This window comes from Fringilla coelebs (genome assembly GCF_963513975.1).
Source record: "Fringilla coelebs genome assembly, chromosome: Z".
Lineage (NCBI taxonomy): Eukaryota > Metazoa > Chordata > Aves > Passeriformes > Fringillidae > Fringilla > Fringilla coelebs.
The window spans coordinates 15,639,575-15,662,053 of NC_140031.1; the positions used below are offsets into that span (position 1 = coordinate 15,639,575).

Sequence of the window (22,479 nt, forward strand, 5' to 3'; positions counted from 1 at the left end):
TGGCAAACATAGTTGCCTGTGCTGCAGCTGACTGCTTGTGGGATTGCCAGAGTTCTGAGAAAGGCAGGAGCAGAGCCACAGGCAAGAACTTTGCTGACGTTGGTTTTATGAGCTCAGCTGCTGTTGCAGCCATGCCTCTTTATTTACTAGCAAAGCACAGTGAGATGCACCATCTTGTGTGTTAATTATGTGAATTCCTCTTCTGTTTTCTTGAGATTGCAGAGCCAGAATTTTATGCTGTATCTTTTTCTGCTGTACTGCATTCTGTTGATTGAGAAACAGGAGCACAGTGCATTGCAAAGCGCAGTGGGGGATATGAGCACCACCCTGTAGCTGTGTAATGTACTGATTTTAGATAATTCTTCTAGTTAATAGCTTGTCTCAGTAGTGCCTGTGTGGGCAGTTTGTCCCTCATGCTGTAGAAACCTGTCTTAGAGAGGATGAATCAGCCAGTGGAGATATTGGCGTGTCTCATCTGATTGTGGAGTCTAGACAGAAGTTTTGGTCTAGATGTCAGATTTTAAGATTGCTGATTGTAGGTTTGGTGATATTTAAAGTATTCCCCATCCCACCAGCCCCCTGCAGTGTGTTTGAAATTTGACAATCCAAAGATATTGCTGTACTTAATGAAATTATTCATCCCTTTTGAAAAAAAATCATTGGTTTGTATTTAAAAGATGAGTTTATATTTGATGTTATTTGAATAATAACATTAGAGGAGAGGTAACTACTGACCTTTGAACTAAATTGAATTGCATGGCAAGCTTAGATATATTGTGTTTAAATTTCAAATTTAATCTATTGAAGCAAAAATAAAGTACAACTTGGATATTCTGAATAAAATTCTGCTGAGTGTTCAGAATAAAATCACAATATTGATTTCCATTTCTAATAAAATTTGAACAAACCCCAGATTTTTTGTTTTAGTTTCTTTTTGATTTTACCTTGGTCATTATCACCTTATGCAATACAAAGTATGCAGTCTATTGTGCTTGTAATAAGCTTTGGTTGTTGTCCTGCCTTGAGGCCCTGTGGTTCCCTCAACAAGTACTGGCTTCCATCTGCCACTTCTGTCTAGCAAATGTTATTGCAGGATTTCAGTAATGCCACTAGCTAATTTCCATCCTTTGCCTGTATGTTTGCAATTTCTAACATGAATATGGATGTACCAGTGTTAGGACAGGCCTTGAGGAAATTTCAGGGTAATATTTAGCCACTGGAATTCACATATTGGGCATTTAGATGATGATTTTTGATCTTGTATTAAAACACCCTCAGAAACAAAATCCAGATACAAATTAATTGCGTTTCAGTCTAGACTTTCTGTGCAGCCACAGGAACTCTACTGTGTGTAGACTACTTACTTGGGATAAAAGTTTAAAATATTAGGTGAGACAAACTGCCTGTCCAGATACATTTAATCTGATGCTGCTTGGTACTTGCATAGTGTATATGTAAAAAAGAGAGATATTTTTGTAAATAAAATGGATGGGAAGAGATACATTTGGGAGAATTCCATGTGTAAAATTGTAAATTATATTGGCTGAGATTTTCAAAAAGGGCCATTCCTTTCTTAATATGCTTAGATGGCATGTCCAGTCTTGCAGTCTCGCCATTCAATTTAATTGTCTATAGCCAAGCTCTATATAAGCCCCTCAAGAAGAGGGGCCTTAAATAAGATTTATGTGGTCACACATTTGTCATTACTGTTGTAAGTTCATGTATCAACAAAATATCCTTTTTCCCTAGTGCCAACTGTGGATGTATTTCAGATCTCTACTAAGGAAAGATTTGGGCTGGGACATCAGCTGAAAAAGTAAGTCTAGAAAAGTACAAACCCATGTTTATAGGCAAATATTGTACTCTTTCTAGTTTCCGGACCTTGTCAAGTAGAATAAAATTCATGTTGTCAGGTTTGTTGTTGGATCAAAGTATCTTGAGGTTGTTTATCTTTAAATAAGAGTCAATATTTGCCATATTAAGTTTGGGGTTGACAGCTGTTGATCAGAACCTGATTTGTGTTACTTGCCAGGGTTTTCTGTCGCTTTGGTGCCTTTTAGGAAGTAAGCTATCAAAGGTATAAAGACCATATCTAGGAATGTTCAATTTAATGATCTAGGTAGCTGGTGAAGCCTGTGAAACAGGAGTCTTTTTGAGCTTCATGCATACCCTGAGGGGGCTATGCTTTCATAGTTGCCTCCAGGATATACCACAGAAATTAGGCCATCAATGTTTTGAGAACAAGATGGAAGGACAGTCAAAAAAACTGGCAGTTTCTTGTGGTCATAGTGCAACTCTTTTTAATACCATTTTGCTGAGTCATCTCTTTCCATATGCTTTTATACATGTAATAAATTTTTAAGTATATAGGCTTTAGTATCTCACCATTACAACATTAAGAGACCCCTGAGGGGAAAAAAAATCCTGTTTAGTGTTTTAAGAAATTCAGCGCAACATTTTCATAATCTTAAAAATGAAGCAAGTTATTAAAATCTCTGTGGTACGTGACTTTGAAGAAGAAAAAAAGAAATGTTTCCTCAAAATTACTAGTCTCCTAAAATGTTTTGCTATATACCCTTCTGTGATTTTTGCACCAGGTAATTACTAAAGGTTCCCATATGGCATTTTCAAGAGCACAGCTGACAGTTCCCAACTGAGCAGGAGTAAAAACAGCCATGAGCCCAGTGGTTCCTCATGGCTGTGGCAATGGGATATTTGCTTTTTGTACCAAATTCAGCCTTGACTTCTATCACTATTAAGACCCCCACTGCCAGATTAGTCAGAGAACAAGGTTCTGCTTAGCCATGCAGATGCAGTAGCCTGTGGTCATGTGAGAGGTAGACCCCTGTAGCTGGAATTGATGCCCTTGACCCAGTTTGTCTCTAGATCTCCATGATAGGTATAGTCTGCATAAGTTTTGCAGTTGCAGTGGTTCTTTACACAGACTCTATTCTCATTTTGAGTCCCATATTAAATTAGTTCTATGTGTTAAAGAAAGGGTTTTTGAGGAGCTGGAGCACCCAATCACTAATCCACATATGTGACAGAAAATCTCGGCTGTGGAGTGAGAACACTGTGTTGTCACCTGCATGGTGACCACTGAGACCATAGAATGAAAATGAGTATGTCCTGTCTGGGATAAGAAAACCTTTCTTTTCTTTTCTATCTTAATTTGCAGAATCATGCAGACATTTGTTACACAACAGTGGAAGAACAGTAAAGAAAAATCTAACTGTACGCACAATAAGAAGGTGTCTGACAAAAAGGTGAAATCCCCTCTGCACATCTTTTCTACATTGCGCAGGTAATAGCAAGAAAAATGAGCTGTTATCACCATAAACTGTTCCCAATCCACAGCAGGCTTCACAAGGTGAAATCTTGACTTTTCTCCACAGAGAAGTTCTCTATTTATATCTTACCTCATGGGTTTCCTGTCCTTGCGTTGCATGACATCAGGAGTGAACTAGGTACTGTTGCAGCTTCTAAGATTATTAGAAGCCAGAGCTTCAGTGCCCCGCTCTCTGAAACAGCCATGTTACATCTAGGACTGGAAATAATTAATTTTATTTTAACTTGTGTTTGTATTTTTATTTTATCTTGAATAGCAAGAATAAAAATACAAGTAATACATATGTAGAGCATATGTTATGTATATTTAAAAAGACTGGTTTTCCAGCTCTTCTTTATACACCAGTTTGTATATTTAGTTTTTTAAAACTGGAATGATCATAACTGAAAGAATGATTTTTAAAGATGCTGAGCACCCTCCCCTCTCCAGTGTTTGACTACATTAATGTTTTCCACTTCTGAAATGCAGGCACAGAATTTCAAAGAGAAAAGGCATTAGAAAGCGTAAGAAAGAGTTTATGAATAGTTTGAATGAATTTGACTTTAATACGATTTCTGCCAGTTGCTCATTCTCGTAAGTATATGTAGAATCAGGCTTTGATTTTACCTTTTTCAGGGTTGTGACTATTTACTCTAGTGTGTTTTCCTCATTATGGAGGGTTGACAGATCACCCCTTCAGTTCAGCTACTGAATTTTAATCGAATGCTTCTTTGAATATTCCTTCTTTTTGATGAATTTTACCATTCAGGGTATGAAAAAGAGATAGAATACAGCAATCGCTCAGATTGAAAAGGGAGGAATGCCAAAAATGACAAAAGATTGTCTATTCAAAGGTAGAGGAGGAAAGACAGTGTTTTGAGTAGAAGTCTTACCCCTTCCCTACCACACAACATACCCCTGCCAGGCACAGGCTGTATCTTGGGGCTTGTTTTTTTCAGAATGGGCATACAAAACCAGCCCATTATTTTTCCTCTTGGTTTGGGAGCTGAAGTCCAGAGATGGCTCAGCCCAAATGCAGGGACCCTCTCTCTTCCCAGGGCACCAGCCCTGCCTCCCATCTGCAGGAGGGTGATAGTGAGCCAGCTGCTTAGAGTGAATCAGCAGCCTCCACGAGCATCCTCCACTGTCAACACTTGCTAACAGGGTGGGGAAACCTGCCAGCCTCTCCCCTTGGGTTTTTACTGGTCTATTTGATGCAAAAAACCCCCCACCAAAAAAAGAAAACCACCAACAACAAAAAGCCACACAACAAAAAAGACAAAGAAAAGCAAAACAAAGAACAACAACAAAAAACCCAAAACAAAGAAAAAAAACTCCAAAGGTTGGTGTTCCTTATAAAACATGGGAAAATGATTCAGCATACCTGTTACATGTTCTTTGCAAGGACAAGGAAATGTGAACCTTACAGAAATGTGACAGTTTTTGTGAATGTTGTTTCCTAAAACCTTTTGTTCTTTACTTCCTGCATTCATAATTTAGGTCTCTCACATTCTCATTTCTGAGGTGTTACAGAGTTAGAATTTGTCTATAAACAGAAAGAAGGGTAAATTTGTCCTTCACAAAGCGCCCAGGTTATTATGATGGTTTTAAAATAATATCCTTTTCATCCAAATTAAATTTAATGTCTCCCAAGTTTCACTGCTCATTGTGTCTTCCATTGGATCTGAACACAGAATTTCTTATGCTGCTTCTAGAATACAGTATCTTTCATGGGATCATGCTGTGATCATTACATAGAAAAGATAGATTTTGATAAGGAAAATATGTTATTAGAGGTGGATTTCATTTCAAAGATAATTTCTTGAGTAATTGGTTTGTTTTGAGACGTAGAAGACCTTACAAAAAGCTGTAAGGTCTCGGCTTCTACTTCTGCTTAAGTAGTCTTTTTGATTGATGAGCTGATGTGTAAATAGGAGTAAGTTGTTTTGATATTGGAAGATGTTTTATGTACATTTGTTTATTAAAAATTTGGGTTGCATTTATCACTAGTGAAAAACACAGACATAGGTGACACTTAGAAGTCTTTACATCTGTGTGATCTTGCTTGATTTGCCCAGGATTTTGATTATTCTCCAACTTTTCCATTTTCATTCTAAGGTCGCCAAGTTATCCTCCACCTGGCTGTGGTAAGAATAAATCAAAACTGAAGTCAGAACAGGATGGCATCTCCAAGACTCACAAACTACTGAGAAGGACTTGCTCTAGCACAGTGAAGGCGGAGGATGTGTGTGCCACAAAATCTCACAGAACCTTTGGCCGCTCGTTATCGAGTGACCCTAGGGCTGAACAGACAATGGCTCTTAGATCGCACAAACTGCTGAGTCGTGCTTGCTCTGCAGCTGTCAAGCAGGAGGAGTGCATCACTTTAAAGCCCCATAAGGTGTTAAATAGGTCGTGCTCTGGGGATCCTCGATGCGAGCACAACAGCACCTTGAAGCCCCACAAACTTTTAAGCAGATCCTACTCCAGTAACCTTAGAATGGAAGAATTGGATGGATTGAAGAATCACAAGTTGCTCAGCAAGACTTACTCCAATGCCCCTAAATCATCCAAAATGGAGCCTTTCAAGGAGTCCACCATGGCAGAGAGCAGGAGGCTCTCTCTTACCTCAGGGCTTATTGGTATCTTAACACCATCCTCATCATCACCTTCACAAGCTGCTGTGCGTAATATTTTTTTTTGTATTCTGCTCATTTTCCTCCTATTATTTTCCAAATGTGCTATTATGCGTTTTGTGCAAAGGCATTAATACTTAGGATATATGATAGTGGCTGTATTAGACATATTAGAAGGCAAAAGCAATGAAGTCAGCTTTTTAAGGAGGATTCAAACAGCTGTGTATACACATATATTTAAGTTATAAAATCAGAATTTGCTGGGGTCAGGACAGAGATTTTATGTGTCGTGTTGAAATGCAGCTCAACGCACAGCTGCTGGCCATGGGAAAAATTCAGTCACACACTTCTTCCCTGCATACTTCCTGCAGGAAGAAGAGAGAGTGTGCACCTCTGTGCTGCAAAATTAGGTTGGTTGCAGAGGACTTCTCTCATTTCCCTGCTGGCTTCGTGGGGGAAGCAATTGTCTATTAGATGGCTTGAGTGCCACATCACCTCTCCTTCTAGTCTTTGCATCTGCCATCATCATGATCATCATCATCATCATGAGCTCCATTGGATGGTGGAGCTCATCCCGTATGAACTCCACCATCATACTGGAATGAGCTCAGTCATGGTTCCACCCACCTTTTGCACATTTGTGATTTGTGAAGGGTTAAACGTAAACCTTCAAATGTGCTGGGGTATGTAGGAGGCCACAAAAGAAACTGGGCCCATGCTGGCCCCTCTTACTTTCTGCAGAGACATGATCAATTGTGGAAACAAAGGGCAGCACAGAGGATTGCAAGAGGAAGGCAAGAGCATTCTTAAACGCTCTTGCATTTAAGAAAGAGCTTTCAAAATCGATTCTTCTGCCTATACCTCCTTAAAGATGGCTTTTTACTTTAGAAGGAAGAGTGGGTTTGTTTGCAGTCTTTCAAGGCAACAGCCTGTTTTTTGTGTTTGATGTGGGGAGAAGTGTTTAGAAAATAGTTCTCTCTACTCCCTTTGCCTGGTGGTACCTTGGAAGCTGAGTCTTCCTTCAGATGGCATACATATGTTTAAAATAGTGCATTCTAAATAACGAAATTACATTGAGTTTGCTATGTTTCATGGTAATTTAGTTTAGTAAGCTTTAAGCTGTACTGTTCAGATCTAAAGGCAGGGATACACTTTCTTAAGATCATTTTTATGTATGCTCTGTGGTTGATTAATGTGATGTGCACAGCAAAATTAATTTAAAATCAGACTTTATTCTTGTTGCAGTTTTAGAGCTGCACTTTTTTTCTGATTCAGCAGAGGATATATTACCATAGCAAGACTTTTCTCTCCTGACATTAATAGGAAAAGTCCCTCTGGTGTTTTAGGATAATGAAGAGCTGACCAGGTGTCATTACTGATGGCATCAGCTGATAAGGAAAAGAGGCAAGCCCTGTTTGCCAGCCTATAAAAACTACCCATAATTTATTGGTTCAATGCAGTTTGAGGAAAGATCATCACATACATGGTCAGGTGTAGTTTGATTTTAGTGGAAGGGCATCAAGAGTCTATTTCACATTTCATATGCATATATGGATATATGGGTATCCTAGGTGCCAAACTGCAATTTGAAGTCAGTGGAATGTAGGAGTGATGAATCAAGATACTGAGTTCTCTTCAGTTCTCAGTTAAAATATGAGAGTCTCATATATGAATACAAGTAGGATTGTTTCCCAGAAGACAAATGAAAAAGCAGTTAAGCAATTAAACAGTAGAAAAATGAAAGGAAATAACCCTATTAAAAAAACCTGCCAAAACACTGCAAATGAAGCTGATGTAACTCTATTCAAAACAATGTTTGATTGAAATAGATGTCGATCTGGAGGGAAGTCCGAACCTTACTGACTCCTGTTAACAGAAGTTGCTTCTAATTTATGTTGTTGTGTACTGAAAGAAAAATAATTTGGGTAGTATCTGAGCATAAAGATCTGTTAGCCCAGTGTTGTAGAAGTGAGACCTTAATACATATAAAATAAAAAGGTTTTCAGCCTTACTGAGAGTTATAGTAGTCTTTCAAGCCTTAACATACAGCCCATATTTGGATAGGCAATACGCAGTGAAAACACAATGGAATTTACCAAACTTTACTTTATTAAGATGGAGTGAAGGCACTGGTGTTTTTATTTTTTGAGATTAAAGTTTCTCAGATGGTGAGATACAAAATTTCATCAGATTTAAGAACTAGAAAGAAACACTAAAAACCTACACCAGACTCAGTAAACAGTAAAAGGATTGATTATTTGTAATGCCTGGTTCACGCAAGTGGGTGATCTCTTTAGATGCAAATTGTTTACATATTTACATGCAAAAACTTACAGATGCTTTTACCATTTCCTTGTAATTAGTCTGCCAACACTGAAGTTGCCTCAACTTTTCCCTTGCAGCAAAATTATGGTGCAAAATGCATTCCAGTGCGAGACCGTGGCTTTCTTGTGCAGGTAGGATGTCATATCCTATTCATATATGAAACACTGTGGAGCATGAGCTGATTGTTAATTATTTTTAAGCAGATGCTGTTATTCTCATTTTCATTGTTCTCAGACTATTGAATTTGCTGAGCAGCGGATACCAGTATTGAATGAATACTGTGTGGTTTGTGACGAACCTCATGTGTTCCAGAATGGCCCTATGCTGAGGGTAAGTGGTGTGCTGGTAAAACAATGCATTTTATAGTGCCTTGAATAGCTGTGGACCATGCAAACCTGTTGAGGGTAAGTGGTGTGCTGGTAAAACAATGCATTTTATAGTGCCTTGAATAGCTGTGGACCATACAAACCTGTTGGAAAACCGTTAAATTATTTCAGATGGGTTTCATCCTAATACTCTTTTGAGATGCAAAAATATGAAGCACATTAACTAGATTTTGCTGTAAATTTGGAAACAAAAAAAGTCTTACAAGGAAGGGAGAGAGAAGTTAGGCTTGTATCCTTCCACAGACGTGTAAAGGGGCATGTATTTCACTGAACATTATTGTGCTGCAGAAGTCACAGCCAGATAACACAGAGAAGTGCATTAGAGTGTTTTCCCAGTGCTCTGGCATTCTTCTAAAAGCTTAGGGCAGCTCACCCCTGAGCTTTTATCAAACCATGACCACGGGATTTACATACACTGGTGTTAATGCCAGCAGTCTCCGAAATTCTTCTGACCTTGTTTTGCTCACAGGCTGCTGGAATGAGATGAGCCATTCTCAAATGTGATAAAAAAGGCAGTAGAAGGAGATGTTCTGTGAAGTGCCTGATCTAGCAGTGACCCAGTCTAGGAGCACTGTTGTTGCTCAGTATGTCCAAAGTCTGGCCACTTAGCTCTTCCTTTCATTCCTCTATGATTGGGAACAGAATTTTGCCTGCTGACCATTGTAGCCTCTCATGCTCTTGGTGGAGCAATGGCAGAGAGTAAGATTGGTCATGAGAGACACACTGCCTGGAGCTGCTGGATCAGTGCAGCTTTGTGAAAGAGTATATTAACAGAATACAGTTCTTATCTTTAGGACTGGTCTTGCAGTTTAGAATCCTCTTGTTTCACCTGCCCTTCATCCAGTAATGGAATTACATGAGTAACCTAAAAAGATTACAGCCATGGAAAACTAACTCCAGTGAATAAATGGTCTGATACCAGGCAATTTCTCCACAGTGTGGCCAGCAGCTACGCATAAGCTGAAGCAGATCTTGTCTATGATAGTTCCATGGAGCTAAATTTAGGATTATTGCTCTACCTGGTAGCAGAACTCACCTCAGTGTCACTCCCCATAGCATTGACTGGCACCAGGGTCAGGCATCCTCACTGCATGCAGGATGTGCAAATGGGCTGCTGGTAGGATTTGAAAAAGATATTCATACCCAGTTAACACTGTTTAAGTCATGGTTAAACCCCTATAGTTGTGGATATCCAATCAGAGTTATTTTTGCCTCTTCTAGCTCGTATCTATCTTTTAAAAGCAAGGTTTTCTGACAGGTTTATCAGTAGCCAAAAATGATTAGAAGCCTGTAAAAAGGCTCATCACCGTTTGTCTTTGAATGCACTGCTATGTATATTACCCGTGACAGAAAGAGATAAGACAAAATCAGTAATGTTTGAAGAATGATTAAAGTTTGAAAAACATTATTATTTAAGTTATTGGAGTTTATCTATTATCTGTAGGTCAAAGCAAACAGTAGAATTTATTCTATTAAAAAGAACCAGAATGTAAAGTTATCTGCTTTATATTTAAAAAATCTAAATTCCTTCTTTTCCATCACAAAGATTAAAACCTCTCAGAATTACTCTTTTGTGTCTTCAATTTAAAGGATCATTTTATAGCTATCTGTTTAAGAGTTCACAACAGAAGAAGCTGCAACCATCTTTGCTCCTGAACGTATATTCATCTGTGCCTTTGAAGCAGCATAACCTGACAAGCTTGGCAAAAATGAAAGTGTCATTATATAACCTAGGAAAAATTAGATACCAGGAAGAAATCTAGCATACTATGTGTATGCTTGAATGACTCAATAAGCAATATAGAGCCATTAATGAGTTTGCACTTTTGTAGAAGGTGAGAAAGGATCTCAGTGTGAATTGAGCATTAGCTTGCCCTGGAGTGTGTTAAGGAAATTTATGTTTCATTCTACTGAGAGCTCTGGCCAGGGCCAGCTTGAAGAAGTCAGTTTGTGGGGGTTATATATACATGCTTCAGCTGAACACACACATATACATACAAGCATACATATATGTGTACATAATTAACATGTGTGAGGAGAAAGAGCATTTTCTCTTTAGCACTGCTGCAGGAGCAGATCTGAGAGCAGAGCAGAAATTGAGTGCTTTTGTTACAAGAATGCAGCAAGTTTTCATTTAAACCAAGGCTGCATGCAGTGTAGCCTTATTGAGAATCCCTGGCCTTTATGGAGAGATCTTTCTTTAGATACCACAGTAACCTCACCAGGTTTTGTAATGGTGGGTGCCTTGCCATGCTGAGCTTAGCAAGAGTATCCAGATCTCGTTTTCTGCAGATGCCTACATCTCAAAAGCATTACATGATAGGGTCTCTGTGCAGCAGGTTGTGGCACAGGACGTGCCACAGGCTCTATAGTGCTGGGTCATTCACCAGTTTTTCCCTTTAAAGTTTAGTTCCTCCACAGAGATGCACACAAGTTCATGTCTAGGTATGGGTACTCTTAGTAGTGATTTTCCCTTCTACATTTTGGACCTTTTTTCCACCAGCAAAGAAGACTTGTTAAATTAAAAAAGCATAATAAAGTTACTGCTTGAAAAGTTACTTTAATATGTATATAGGTTTGATTTTCTGATCTTTTATGGAGTTTTATGCAGTTATAAGAAGCCACAGAGAAATTTGAATTTCTGATCCTCCCATGTGTCAGCCTGGTGCCTTTGCTGAACTATAGTGTAGTTTATTAATTATCTTAAATGCAGTTTAAAAAATGGAACAATTTCCATCACACAATAATTACAGTCTTTTAATACTGTGAATTGCTACACCTACTTACAAACTCTTATGCTGTACATAGTTTTTTTGTGCTAGTTATTACTGACTTGGGAAATTCAGATGTCTCATCCTCACAACAGCTGAAGAAACATCTGAAACTGAGAGATAAAGTTTTTTTCTTTCTACAGGCTATAATTTTATCTTAGTTGTAAAGTATCTTTCAATCAATTTCTCTCAGCAAGTATTCTTCTCAGTATTCTGTTTCATTTGCCTAAATAAATTTTTCTGGGGGAGTAGTCTGGCTTTACTATCTACTTAAATTTAAGTTACTTTTTAAAAATCCTGACATCTTTTTTCCCATAAGATAACAACCACTTGATGACAACAAGATTGTATTTTTTGTTCATTTTGTATGGCTTTATTTAGGCACTAGATCCACATGGCAGACATATCACTGTATAGAAGATTCTGTTGCAGAACAGCTGCATGACACGATTGTATATGTTTGACTTGATTTTACAGTGGGCATCTGTTTTGCTCCAGAGTCCTCAATAATTATCTGATCATGCAAATCTTCCCTACTGGTTCAAGGATCCCTTTGTACATTGAAATCTTTGGGTGTTGTAAGGTCTTCTTAGTCCTTTATTGAGGATAAATAATGGGGCTGCCTTATTGGTTTACTGAAGATGAATAAGTAAGAAATTCTTATAGTTCTCTTAGGAATTTCTTTACAGAGCAAATGAGTATCTTTGAGAATAATCAGCTTTCTTTTGAGCTCCAAAATTCCCTGAAATACAGAAGACTGGACTTAAATACTCAGTTCCTCTGTGTACTCCACAAGTTTGTGTGTGTGGAAAACAAAACAAATTTGGTAGAAGGGGTGACCTTAGTACATGCCCAAACCTAATACCCTCATGAGGAGCTGCACCTGTATGACTGTGAAGGAGAAGAACAAAGGTTCTCTTGAATGGAAGAAGGAGTCTTGGAAAAGTACTGTAACACATCATGAAGTTGTAGCACTCTTCTTTATCAAGGCTGACGGTCCACAGCTTCATTCCATCCGCTTAAAAAAAACCCCAGTAGTAAAGTGGGTAATGTTTTCCTGTAAATATTTACACCTTCCCCAGATAAGATGGGGATGAATGAAAGTTCTCATCATAGCATGTTTCTTCTGTATTTCTTTCAAAAGCACAGTGAGATCTAAGTATTATTTGCAGTGCACCAGAAGTTATAAAAGCCAAATTGGATGTTTAGAGCTACACACTTGTATAGAGTACCGCCACTTGAAATCACTGCATGGAATGATTTGCAGTTGTTCTGCAAAGCAGAGGAAAAATGCAGTGACTGCATGGATCTTAAGAATAAAAAATATTATTTAAGCTCTTACATAACATGGATCAATGCTATTTCATGCAGTCATTTCTAATGATGGTTGGAATCCTGCATATTTCTCTTTTCACAGAAAGATTAAGAAACAGCTTTGAAATTATCAGCAAGTGTTGGGACTGCAGTCTATACATCCAAACAGCTCCCTTAACTCATATGAAGAATGACAGTGCATCTTCCTGCAAGGCTGCCTGTGCTACAGAGCTCCCAGGAGCTCTGCCATCTTCTGAAGTTGCTCCTTGCCTCTGTTTTAAAAAAGGGGGAAATGAAAGGTCAAACACAGGTTTGAATGGAAGAGACACACAAAAGGCAGACATGGCAAATCTACTGAAAAACGTGAGGGTCTGGTCATTTCAATTATCAGCCTCATGTTCCCATCTTTGAGTTTGTTTTCAACAGAGTTGTTGTTTTGATGAGTGAGAATGGACTATTATTTATTTGTAATTAATGGCTAGATTTGGATTGTCTCAATAGCGTTGTGAAATGCTTTTTCCCCCCCTAACATTCTCAAACAGTTGGTATTTAATTCACATCGATGTTGTTTAAATAGTTACATAAATTATCCTGTCAAACTACAATATTAGATTAAATATTAGAAACTAACTTAGGAAAGTTGAATGACTTCCACAAAACCCATTATTAAGTACTGGCAGATTCTTGCATGGGGTGTGTGTCTCTAGTGAAAAATTCCTGCAAATGGAATTTGTTTCATCCACTGCCTTTCACTGGCTTTCGAAGATCTCCAAGGTTGGAGACTGCACAGCCACTCTGAGCAGCCTGTTACAATGCTTGATAAAGCTTTAGGAAAAACTTACTTTAGTTTTATCTAAAATTTTGGATAAAGTGTAGATAAAGTTAGTCCTGTATGAGAGAATAAAAGTTCTGACTGACCTCTAAAGGTCCTTTTCAACCATCTGATTTGGTTCATCTATCTCAAAAATGTATTTTCCAAAGCAGATTTAAGAATGTAATAAAGAAACCTAAGGATTATTTGGTTCAATGTTAGAAGGCTATTAACTTCTCTTAATGCTCTATGAAAGTCTTCATTTTATTATTACTAGAATATTCTGGGGAAGGACTAAGTTGCATTTTAATAATGCAACAGTTTTGCTGCCGTAACAGTAGAGAAATAAGTTGTTTTAGGAATTCAGCATGTACTTTTATTACAAACATTTAATGTAATGAGATCACGAGTCACTAAGAAAAGTGGTTATTATATTTAAGGATCTGATTAAAAGAAGTGCAATAAAAATGTGATATCATATTTGAAGACTGGAGTAAAGAAAATGTCAGTCCTCTATTAAAGGGCAAGAAGGAGAGGATCCAGAGAACTCCACGCTGGTCACCCTCACCTTGATCTGTAGAAAGGTGATGAAGCTGCTAAGCCTCAAAACCATCTCCAGGCACGCTAAGGACAAGAAAATCTTCACAAAGAGCCAGTATGGTTTCACCTCTGGGAATTCATACTTGACTGACTTGATTAAACTTCTTTGAGGAAGTGACTGGTCTGGTAGATGAGGGGAGAGCAGTGGATATTGTCTGTCTGGAAGTGAGTAAGGCTTTTGGCAGTGTCTGCCGTCAGATCCTTTTAGACAAGCTGTTGATGCATGGACTAATTGAGGGGATGGTGAGGATGTCTGGGCCTCGAGTGTGATGTTCAGCTGGGTAAAGTCTGCTTAGAGGTCAGCAACACACGGTGTACCCCAGGGGTCAGTAGTGGGTCCAGTCCTGTGTAGTACCTTGATTAATCACCCAGATGATAGTGCAGAGTGTATCCTCAGAGAGTTTGCAGATGCTGGAAGAAGTTGAGAAATGTGCAGTACTCCGAAGAGATGGGCACTGCTCAGAGGGACCTTGACAGGCTGGAGCAGTGGGATGCCAGGAACATCATGCAGTTCAGCAAGAAGTGCAAAGTCCTGAAGCTGGGGAGGAACAAACCCAGGCACCAGCGTATGCTGGGGGCCACCCAGCTGGAAAGCAGCTTGGCTTGGGCAGGAAAGGACACCAGCTTGAACGCAAAAGAGCAGTGTGCACTTGTATGGAAGGCTACCAGTGTTCTGGGCTACATTAAACAGTAGAATTGTCTGTGTGTGTGGAGAGATGTGATCCTGCCCCTGCACTAAGCCCTGGTGAGGCTGCACTGTGCCTGTTCTGTTCTCCTGAGCACAAGAAAGGGATGGTGCTACTGGAGACAGTCCAGGGAAGGGTCACTAAGATGATTAAAGGAGCTGGAGCACATCACATAGGAGGAAAGGCTGAGAGCCTGGAAGAAAGAAGGCACAGGTGGGATCTTAGAAATGTCTGTAAATATTTGAAGGAAGGGTGCAAAAAGGATGGGGCCAGGCCCTTTACGGTGGTGTTCAGTGGCATGACAAGGGGCAGAGGATGCAACCTGAAACACAGGAGGTTTCAGTGGAACAACAGGAAACCTTTTCACCATACCTTTTTCACCTTTTCTGAAGGTGACTGAGCATGGGAATAAGTTGTCTAGAGAGGCTGTGGAGTTCACATCCATGGAGAAATTCAAAAGCTGTCTGTTCAGGGCAGCTGGTTCCAGGTGACCGTGCTTGAGCAGGGATGTTGGACTAGATGACCTGTGGAGATCCTTGCCAACCTCAATCTTTCTGTAATTCTTTGATCTCATTCGGCTTTTACATAGTGTAATTTGTAAAGCTAATGTCTGTCTTGCTGTTCTGTGCCTTCCCAAATTCCTCATTTGCAAATACTAAGGGCATTGACAGAACAGCATGACTGAATGGGTTTTAAAGACCTGTGAGACAATTATACAGGACAAAATAATCTCAGAATATATTCAATAAGGTAAATAAAAGACCATCTGTGTACCAGGTTGTTTTTTTTTTTTTTTTTTTTTTGTAAAGAAGTCTCTATAGAGTGCCATCTTGTGTTGAAAGCTCAGACTGAGACCTCCTTACCTCCTTAGAACAAAGAAAGGATTAGCAAAAAAAAAATCAACAAAATTAAATATTACAACTAGTCATTTCTGCTGTTTAATGTTTTTCCCATAAAATATAAACAGTAAAATACCATAAAGTAATATTTGAAATACCTGTTCATATTATTTAGCTGTAAAAATAAGCACAGTCTTTTAATTCTGATACATTTCTTCATTTTTTTTTAATGTTTTTCATCCCAAAGTGCTCTCAGTTATGTTTTATATAGGCAAAATCCTGACCTTGGAGGGTTCTGTTTGACTTGAAGAGATCTTGGATTTCTCTATGCTTTGAATACAAGAGTCTTAGATGCTACTGAAAACACAGGAGCATTGAGTATGCTGCTTAATCATGGGAAATTTCTTGAACAAAATAAACATCACTGAACTGTGGAGAAAAGTGTAGGTGTACAAATATGTTTAGTAAGACTGGAATTAAGACAAGATGCTAATGGAATTCCAAGATTTTTGTGGAATAACACTGTGGTCTTTCTAATCCTTATGCCACAGTATAGGCTGGTTTTATCTCTTTTTATGAAAAAAGCCTTTCCAGCTACAACCTGTATTTTAATAGAATAGGTTTCAATTAATTTATATTTTACTGACAGAACAAAATGACCGAAGTATAGCTTTTTCTGTTGCCAACAAATTGCCAAGTGCATCATGCCCATCTAGCATTCTGTAAAGCTTGTTTGTTCATCATTTTTTCTGTATCTGTGAAGTAAAAATATATTTTTGAAAGTGTGTAAGATGCAGAAAAAAACCCCCTATAAAACCCCAGAAAATAAAATTTAAATCAGGCAAAACAAAGGCAAACAGAGCAAGTGGCATTTATTACTCAGCTACAGACGACTCTCATCTTTCTTCAGGTTTCATCTGATCACAACTGTGGTATCTCCCATGGCTTTGAGCAGCTTGTTCCATGTAACACATGAATATCGAGAGACTATTCAGAGAGTTTACCTTACAGTAAAACTAAGACTTGACATAATGGAAAGCAGGAAATAGAACAGAGATTCGAAGTTTTGTCTCCTTGTCTGTTGCTTTCATTAAGAAAAGTGGGATGGTCACTAATGGTTTCAGCTTCACCATTTAATACATTTGCTGTATGTCAGTCAGTGAGCCTTGCCTGAAGCATCTCATGTTAGATCAGTAGTTTTTAGGTGTGTCAGTCATGTTACAGGCTCTTTAGTGTCTGTGTGATATCCCTAAGAACACAGGAAAGGGTGACACGTTGCTCTGAGCGCAGCTGCAGCCCACATTGAAAGTTCCTAGATTGATATACTCTATGAAAGTTTCATCTTTTTCAAATTGAAAGAATGTCTAGAAAACATTTTAGGTAGTGAATTAGTCCAGGAGCCCAGGATATGTCATAGTGCGTAGGTGGTTTGTGTGTCTGCCAGTCTCAGTCACTGCAGAAACAAACACATTTGCATTGTAACACACGGGAACTCTGCTTTTTTCACCGCAGCAGCAGTTGGGTGGGAGCTACTGATCATGCAAGGAATGGGGGTGGCTAAAGGAGAACTCTGAAAACTTCAAACATTCAGAAGATGTTCTCTGGTTCTGTCATTGTCTTCTGCCTCCAAGCATTTGCAGTCTCAGGTTAACTGCCTGTGTCTTCTTTTTTTCCTGTTTTTTCCCCACTGGAATAATGATCCTCCTAATAGTGTTTCTTCACTTAGCTAATAGTTCTGTGAAGACCAACGGCTTTATGTTAATTTTCTATTTTCAAGAGAAAAAATACCAGGGTCTCTATGTGAGACCCTGGTAGCTGCTGCTTAGGAATTACAATTGCCTTCTTCAGGAAGCAACAAAGCCCCCAGCCAGGCAGCTCATATCCTCAAGGTGGTCGTTGTAATCTGTGGAACTGTGTGCACCTAGGATGAAACTCACATTCAGAAATAAATGTTTAAGTGTCTAAGCCCTACTTTGTTTTGCATATTCCCCTTGAAAACAATGGGAGATAGTAATCCAAGAAGAGCTGATTAATCTGTATGTTTGTGGCTGTGAATTCCACATCAGTAAGAATGTATTCATTGAACATTTCATGTACAGACACAAAAACTCTTAGAAAGTTTAGCTCATTGAGTGTTACATATAAATGAACCAAAGAATATCTGAAGATGACATTGGAACAACATAGCTTTTATAAATATGTCAGTGATATTCTTGTTTGTTTAGTGTGGCTGGGGACATTTCTCATATTTATGATCTGAAGTCAGAACAATACTCTTCCCATCCCAAAGGCTCGCATCCTATGACAAGAGAAGAGTGGGCACCATACTAAGGGAAACACACTATCAATATGCAGAACATTAGCATCAGGGTAGGAACCAGCCTTGAATCCCAGTTTCCCTGTGAAGCTTGTGGTTTTCTTTAAGCTCTGCCTTGTAGAATTGATTTATTAACTCAGTTTTCATATGTTTTCATTGGTTCTAGCATGCACAATTGCAGGCAAAACATAAGTAAGGAAATGTTACACTGAATAGGTAAGTCACAGAGTGTGACAAACAATCCCTCAAACATTTGCTTCCTAATTGCAAGCTAGTATTTTCATTTTGTAGGGATTTACACAATACAAATGGTTGATCTTAACTAGTGACTGGAGTAGAGGACCCTGAAATGGCCATATCAATGTCTCTTGGAATACACTGCTAACACCTGTGGGAAATTTAAATTAAAAACATCTTATTTTGGTAAACTGAGACAATTCCAGAAACAGAATTCAAAAGTACTTTTAAAATGACTATAGGGAGGGCTAAAAGGCATCCAGACTAGATTGTATTGACAAAATACATAGTGGACAGAAAAGTTCATCAAAAACACAAGATGAGAAGAATTGTTTAGATCCTAGCAGAAATATCTGTTCCACTTCAGGGCTACTATTCTGCTGTCTTGCTTGTCCTTATATCTAGAGTTGTCCAGTGTTAGCCTGAGGCAAGAAGACATGATTATGAGAGTTACCCCAATGAACAAATGATTTAACCATCTTCTAAATGTGGAAAACCCAAGAATAATGACAGTAATAGATACTTCTTGTCCAGCTTGCCATGACACAATGAATTTGATCATGTTTGGCTTCATCTGCTGCCTAATGCAATGTAACATGACAGATAAACTAAATCAAATGGGTGACATTATCAGATTTGAGAGATAATAGCTCTTTTAAAGCAAATTAAGTGAGACTGTATCAGTCCAGAAGATTTCAGATTTTTATTGAGGTCTTGAATCTTTGAAACACAGCAAATGAATGTTATAAGTTCTGCAAAGCAAGTGACTGCAAGGACAACAGTATGCTTGTTACTGGCAAAGCTGTTGCCTGAGACAGATTTCATCTAAATTTCAGGTTTTCTTTGTGCGTTTAATTAATTTTTTCATTTCTGCAAGTGCTTTGTAGAGGCAGTGGCTTGAACTTCAAAGCATACTACTACGAATGCTTTTGTACTTGTTGTGATCACTAGACTCAGAACTTTGATTTACAAAGATAAGTTTAAGTTTCAGTGAGCTAGTATTTAATACTATGCATTCAACTAAATAGTATCCAGGAAGTATTTTTGATTGTTTTCAGCATTGTCATAACGGGTTGTGTTGACTGGGTAGTTTTAAGGAAGGTTTTAATTCATATTTCTTTCAACTATTTGTTAATTTTGAATACTTGTAACAATTCATGGTGTGATATTACTTTATAAAGTTGGTCTGCTAGTTATCTTTCAGTGAATAAGATGGAGTTGCTGTAAGGGTTGTACTGTTAGGAAGCCCATGAAGACATGCCTATTTTCATTACCTAATGCTGTGTTCCTATTTGTTCCTGCTTTGTTTGCCTTAGGAAGGCAAGATGTTCTTTTCTCACTCAATATGTGGTTTAGATAACATTTTTTATTTGTGATGACATCATTAATTACTTTTTAATAGGCAAAAGCTTGCTTAGCAAGAAGGGGTATTATTTATTATTTATTACCTGAAAAAAGACTTTAAGTATCTTTATGTCTTAAAATAAGTGGGCTTCAAAATACAGTGTTTATGCTGTAAAAATGTATTGGATTTCCTTATAGTCTACCAATAATTTGTTGAATTGCCAAAATTTAAAAATAGCCTCTTCAAGAAATTTGTTTTCCAGATCAGATTTTTATGTGTGCTCTGAACATCAGTGTAAGAAGCTATGAAGAATAGACCTGCTTCCATTAGCTTCAGGATTTTTCTCCATTAAGTTTAATTATGTAGGAAGTTTTCAGATAGATAGTCTTAAGAACATTTTAGTACTATGCCTGTAATTTTAGTTTTGTAAGCGTGCTGGGATTTCTTTTAAATTTAGCCACTCTGAGTACTTAGGAGTTTTAGAGTTCTTCACTTTTGCTCTTCAGGTCATTAAAATGTTTCTCTAATGTATCTTCCTCAATAATTGATATGTATTAATTATTTAAAATTAATGTTGCCGTTAAAATATGAAGAATTAGAATTAATTGTGTTTGGGTTTTGTTGTAGCTCATGACATGCTAAAAGCAAGAATTAAATTAGAACAGAAGTAAAATTAACTTTCTTTTTTGTATAGCCCACTGTTTGTGAACGGGAACTCTGTGTATTTGCTTTCCAAACATTAGGAGTGATGAACGAGGCTGCTGATGAAATTGCAACTGGGGCACAGGTAGGATTGTCTAATGTTTTCTGTAGTTTACTCAGTCCTCTCTGTCTCTTCTAGTATGTGTTTTGACTTGTATGCACCATATGAGTACTGTTTGGTAAGTATTATTTATTTGTCCACTGTTATAGCTGTAAATGCACTGGGTTTATGCATGGTGTATTCAGATAGTACTAATGAGGTGTTTCCATTGTTTTGCTTCCATGTAATTAGAGTAACTGTGGTTTTGTGCCCTGTTGTATTCAATTAGGTCACCTGGGTTGTTAATAAAGGCAGCCATTGTAATTGGGAGATAATTCACATTTATTTTCACCTAATGAGCCATTACTACTCTCATGCAATTAATAAGTTACTTCCTGTTCATGGTCTTGGGATGCAGGGATCCACTGAGCATCTGTTGTTTTAATCATTACATAGCAGTGGGAAAGTCCTTACTGATATTGCTACATAGGGTTCTTTCTTTTTCTGAAGGATCAGGAATTTAATATAAGCCTGCTTCCTGACTCCAAATTCAGTTTGGAGTTTGATGTAGTTATAACCCTATCATTGTTTTCTTAAAGTATTTTAAATTGCACTTCCAAATTGCTAACCTAATTTTTCATTAAAAACAAAAGTTAAAAGATCTTACATTTAAGTTCCCTATTTAAGACCTTATGGTAAAAAAACCTGCACATCTTAAGGAAAAGTGCATTTGTGTCCAATTTTCTGGTTACTGTGCTTCTACATGGTAAGCAGCATGGGTTTTTTGGAAGAACAAACCTTCTGTTTATTTAACTTTAACTAGCACTAGTGAGTATAGTCACTGGAAGTAAACTATTCAGGTAGGTGGCTGAATACAACCATGAGCATATGCTCAAAGGTAGAAAGTTGCAGCAGTGTAGATCAGCTTCCTCACTTGAGAATGTGACTGTGGAATCAGAACAGCAGGTCTTCATCTGATGTCTGAAGACCACTGGATTTGTAATATCTAGATACCGAATATTGGGATAACAGTTTAGGCTTGTAAGAAATGGAAGAAGGTGTGCAGATGAAGCCCCACCTCTTCCTCAGCCTGAAGTCCTGTGAGCATTTAATTTTTTTAAATTCAGGCACATGTTACCTTACATGTACATTTAGAATCATAGAATAATTGGAGTTGGAAGGGAGCTGTGAAGGTCATGTAGTCCTATGCCCTGCCATGAGCCACGACAACTTCAACTAGATCAGGTTGCTCAGAGCCCTGTCTGACTGGACCTTGAATGTTTCCAAGGATGGGGCATCTACCACATGTCAGTGTTTCATCACCCACACTGTAAATCTTCTTTATATCTAGTCTGTATCTCCCTCCTCTAGTATAAAACCTTTACCTCTGGTCCTATCACAGCAGGTTCTGCTGAAAAGATTTTCTCTATCTAGTTATCCCACTTTGAGTACTGGAAGGCTGCAATAAGGCTTCCCAAAAGCATTCTCGTCTACAGGCTGAACACCCCCAGCTGTTTCACCCTGTCTTCATCAGGAGGGCATTCCAGTCTTCTGATCATTTTTGTGACCCTCCTCTGGACTTGCTCCAACAGGTGTAGCTCTTCCTTATCTTGGGGACCCTAGAGCTGGACACAGTGCTCAGGTGGACTCTAATGAGGGTAGAGGGGCAGAATCCCCTCCCTGCCCTGCTGCCCAGGGGGCTCTGGGTGCAGCCCAGGACACGTTTGGCTCTCTGGGCTGTGAGTGCCATGGCAGGGCATGTGCAGCCTCTCACCCACAGCACCCCGAGTCCTTCTGGGCAGGGCTGCTCTGGGGCTGCTCATGCCCAGCCTGTGCTGGTACCAGAGGTTACCATGACCCAGGTGAAGTACCTTGCCCTCGGGCTGTTGAACTTGGCAAGATTCCCATGGGCCCATTTCTCCAGCTTGTACAGGTACCTCTGGATGGTTTCCCATCCTTCAGGCACATCAGCTGTGCCACTCAGCTTGTGTAATGTGCAAATTTGCTGAGAGAGCACTTGAACTCACTCTCTATGTCATTAAATAGCGCTGCTCCCAGTATTGCTCCCTGAGGGACACCAGTCGTCATTAGTGGCCATCAGGACATTGACCTCTACCATCTGGATGAAACTATCCAACCAGT

General features: G+C 38.7%; 1 protein-coding gene across 2 annotated transcripts in view; it reads left to right on the plus strand.

The window, feature by feature from the left end:
- The window catches only part of PARP8 (poly(ADP-ribose) polymerase family member 8), a gene marked incomplete at its 5' end in the record, with an annotated part of 112,640 nt that overhangs the window by 73,470 nt on the left and 16,691 nt on the right, over positions 1–22,479 (plus strand). For both annotated transcript variants that reach the window (XM_084225329.1, XM_084225328.1), the window contains 6 exons: positions 1,750–1,816; positions 3,179–3,304; positions 5,447–6,011; positions 8,367–8,420; positions 8,524–8,619; positions 20,290–20,382. In XM_084225329.1, the coding sequence (XP_084081455.1) occupies positions 1,750–1,816; positions 3,179–3,304; positions 5,447–6,011; positions 8,367–8,420; positions 8,524–8,619; positions 20,290–20,382 (1,001 nt within the window). The remainder of the gene's footprint in view (positions 1–1,749; positions 1,817–3,178; positions 3,305–5,446; positions 6,012–8,366; positions 8,421–8,523; positions 8,620–20,289; positions 20,383–22,479) is intronic.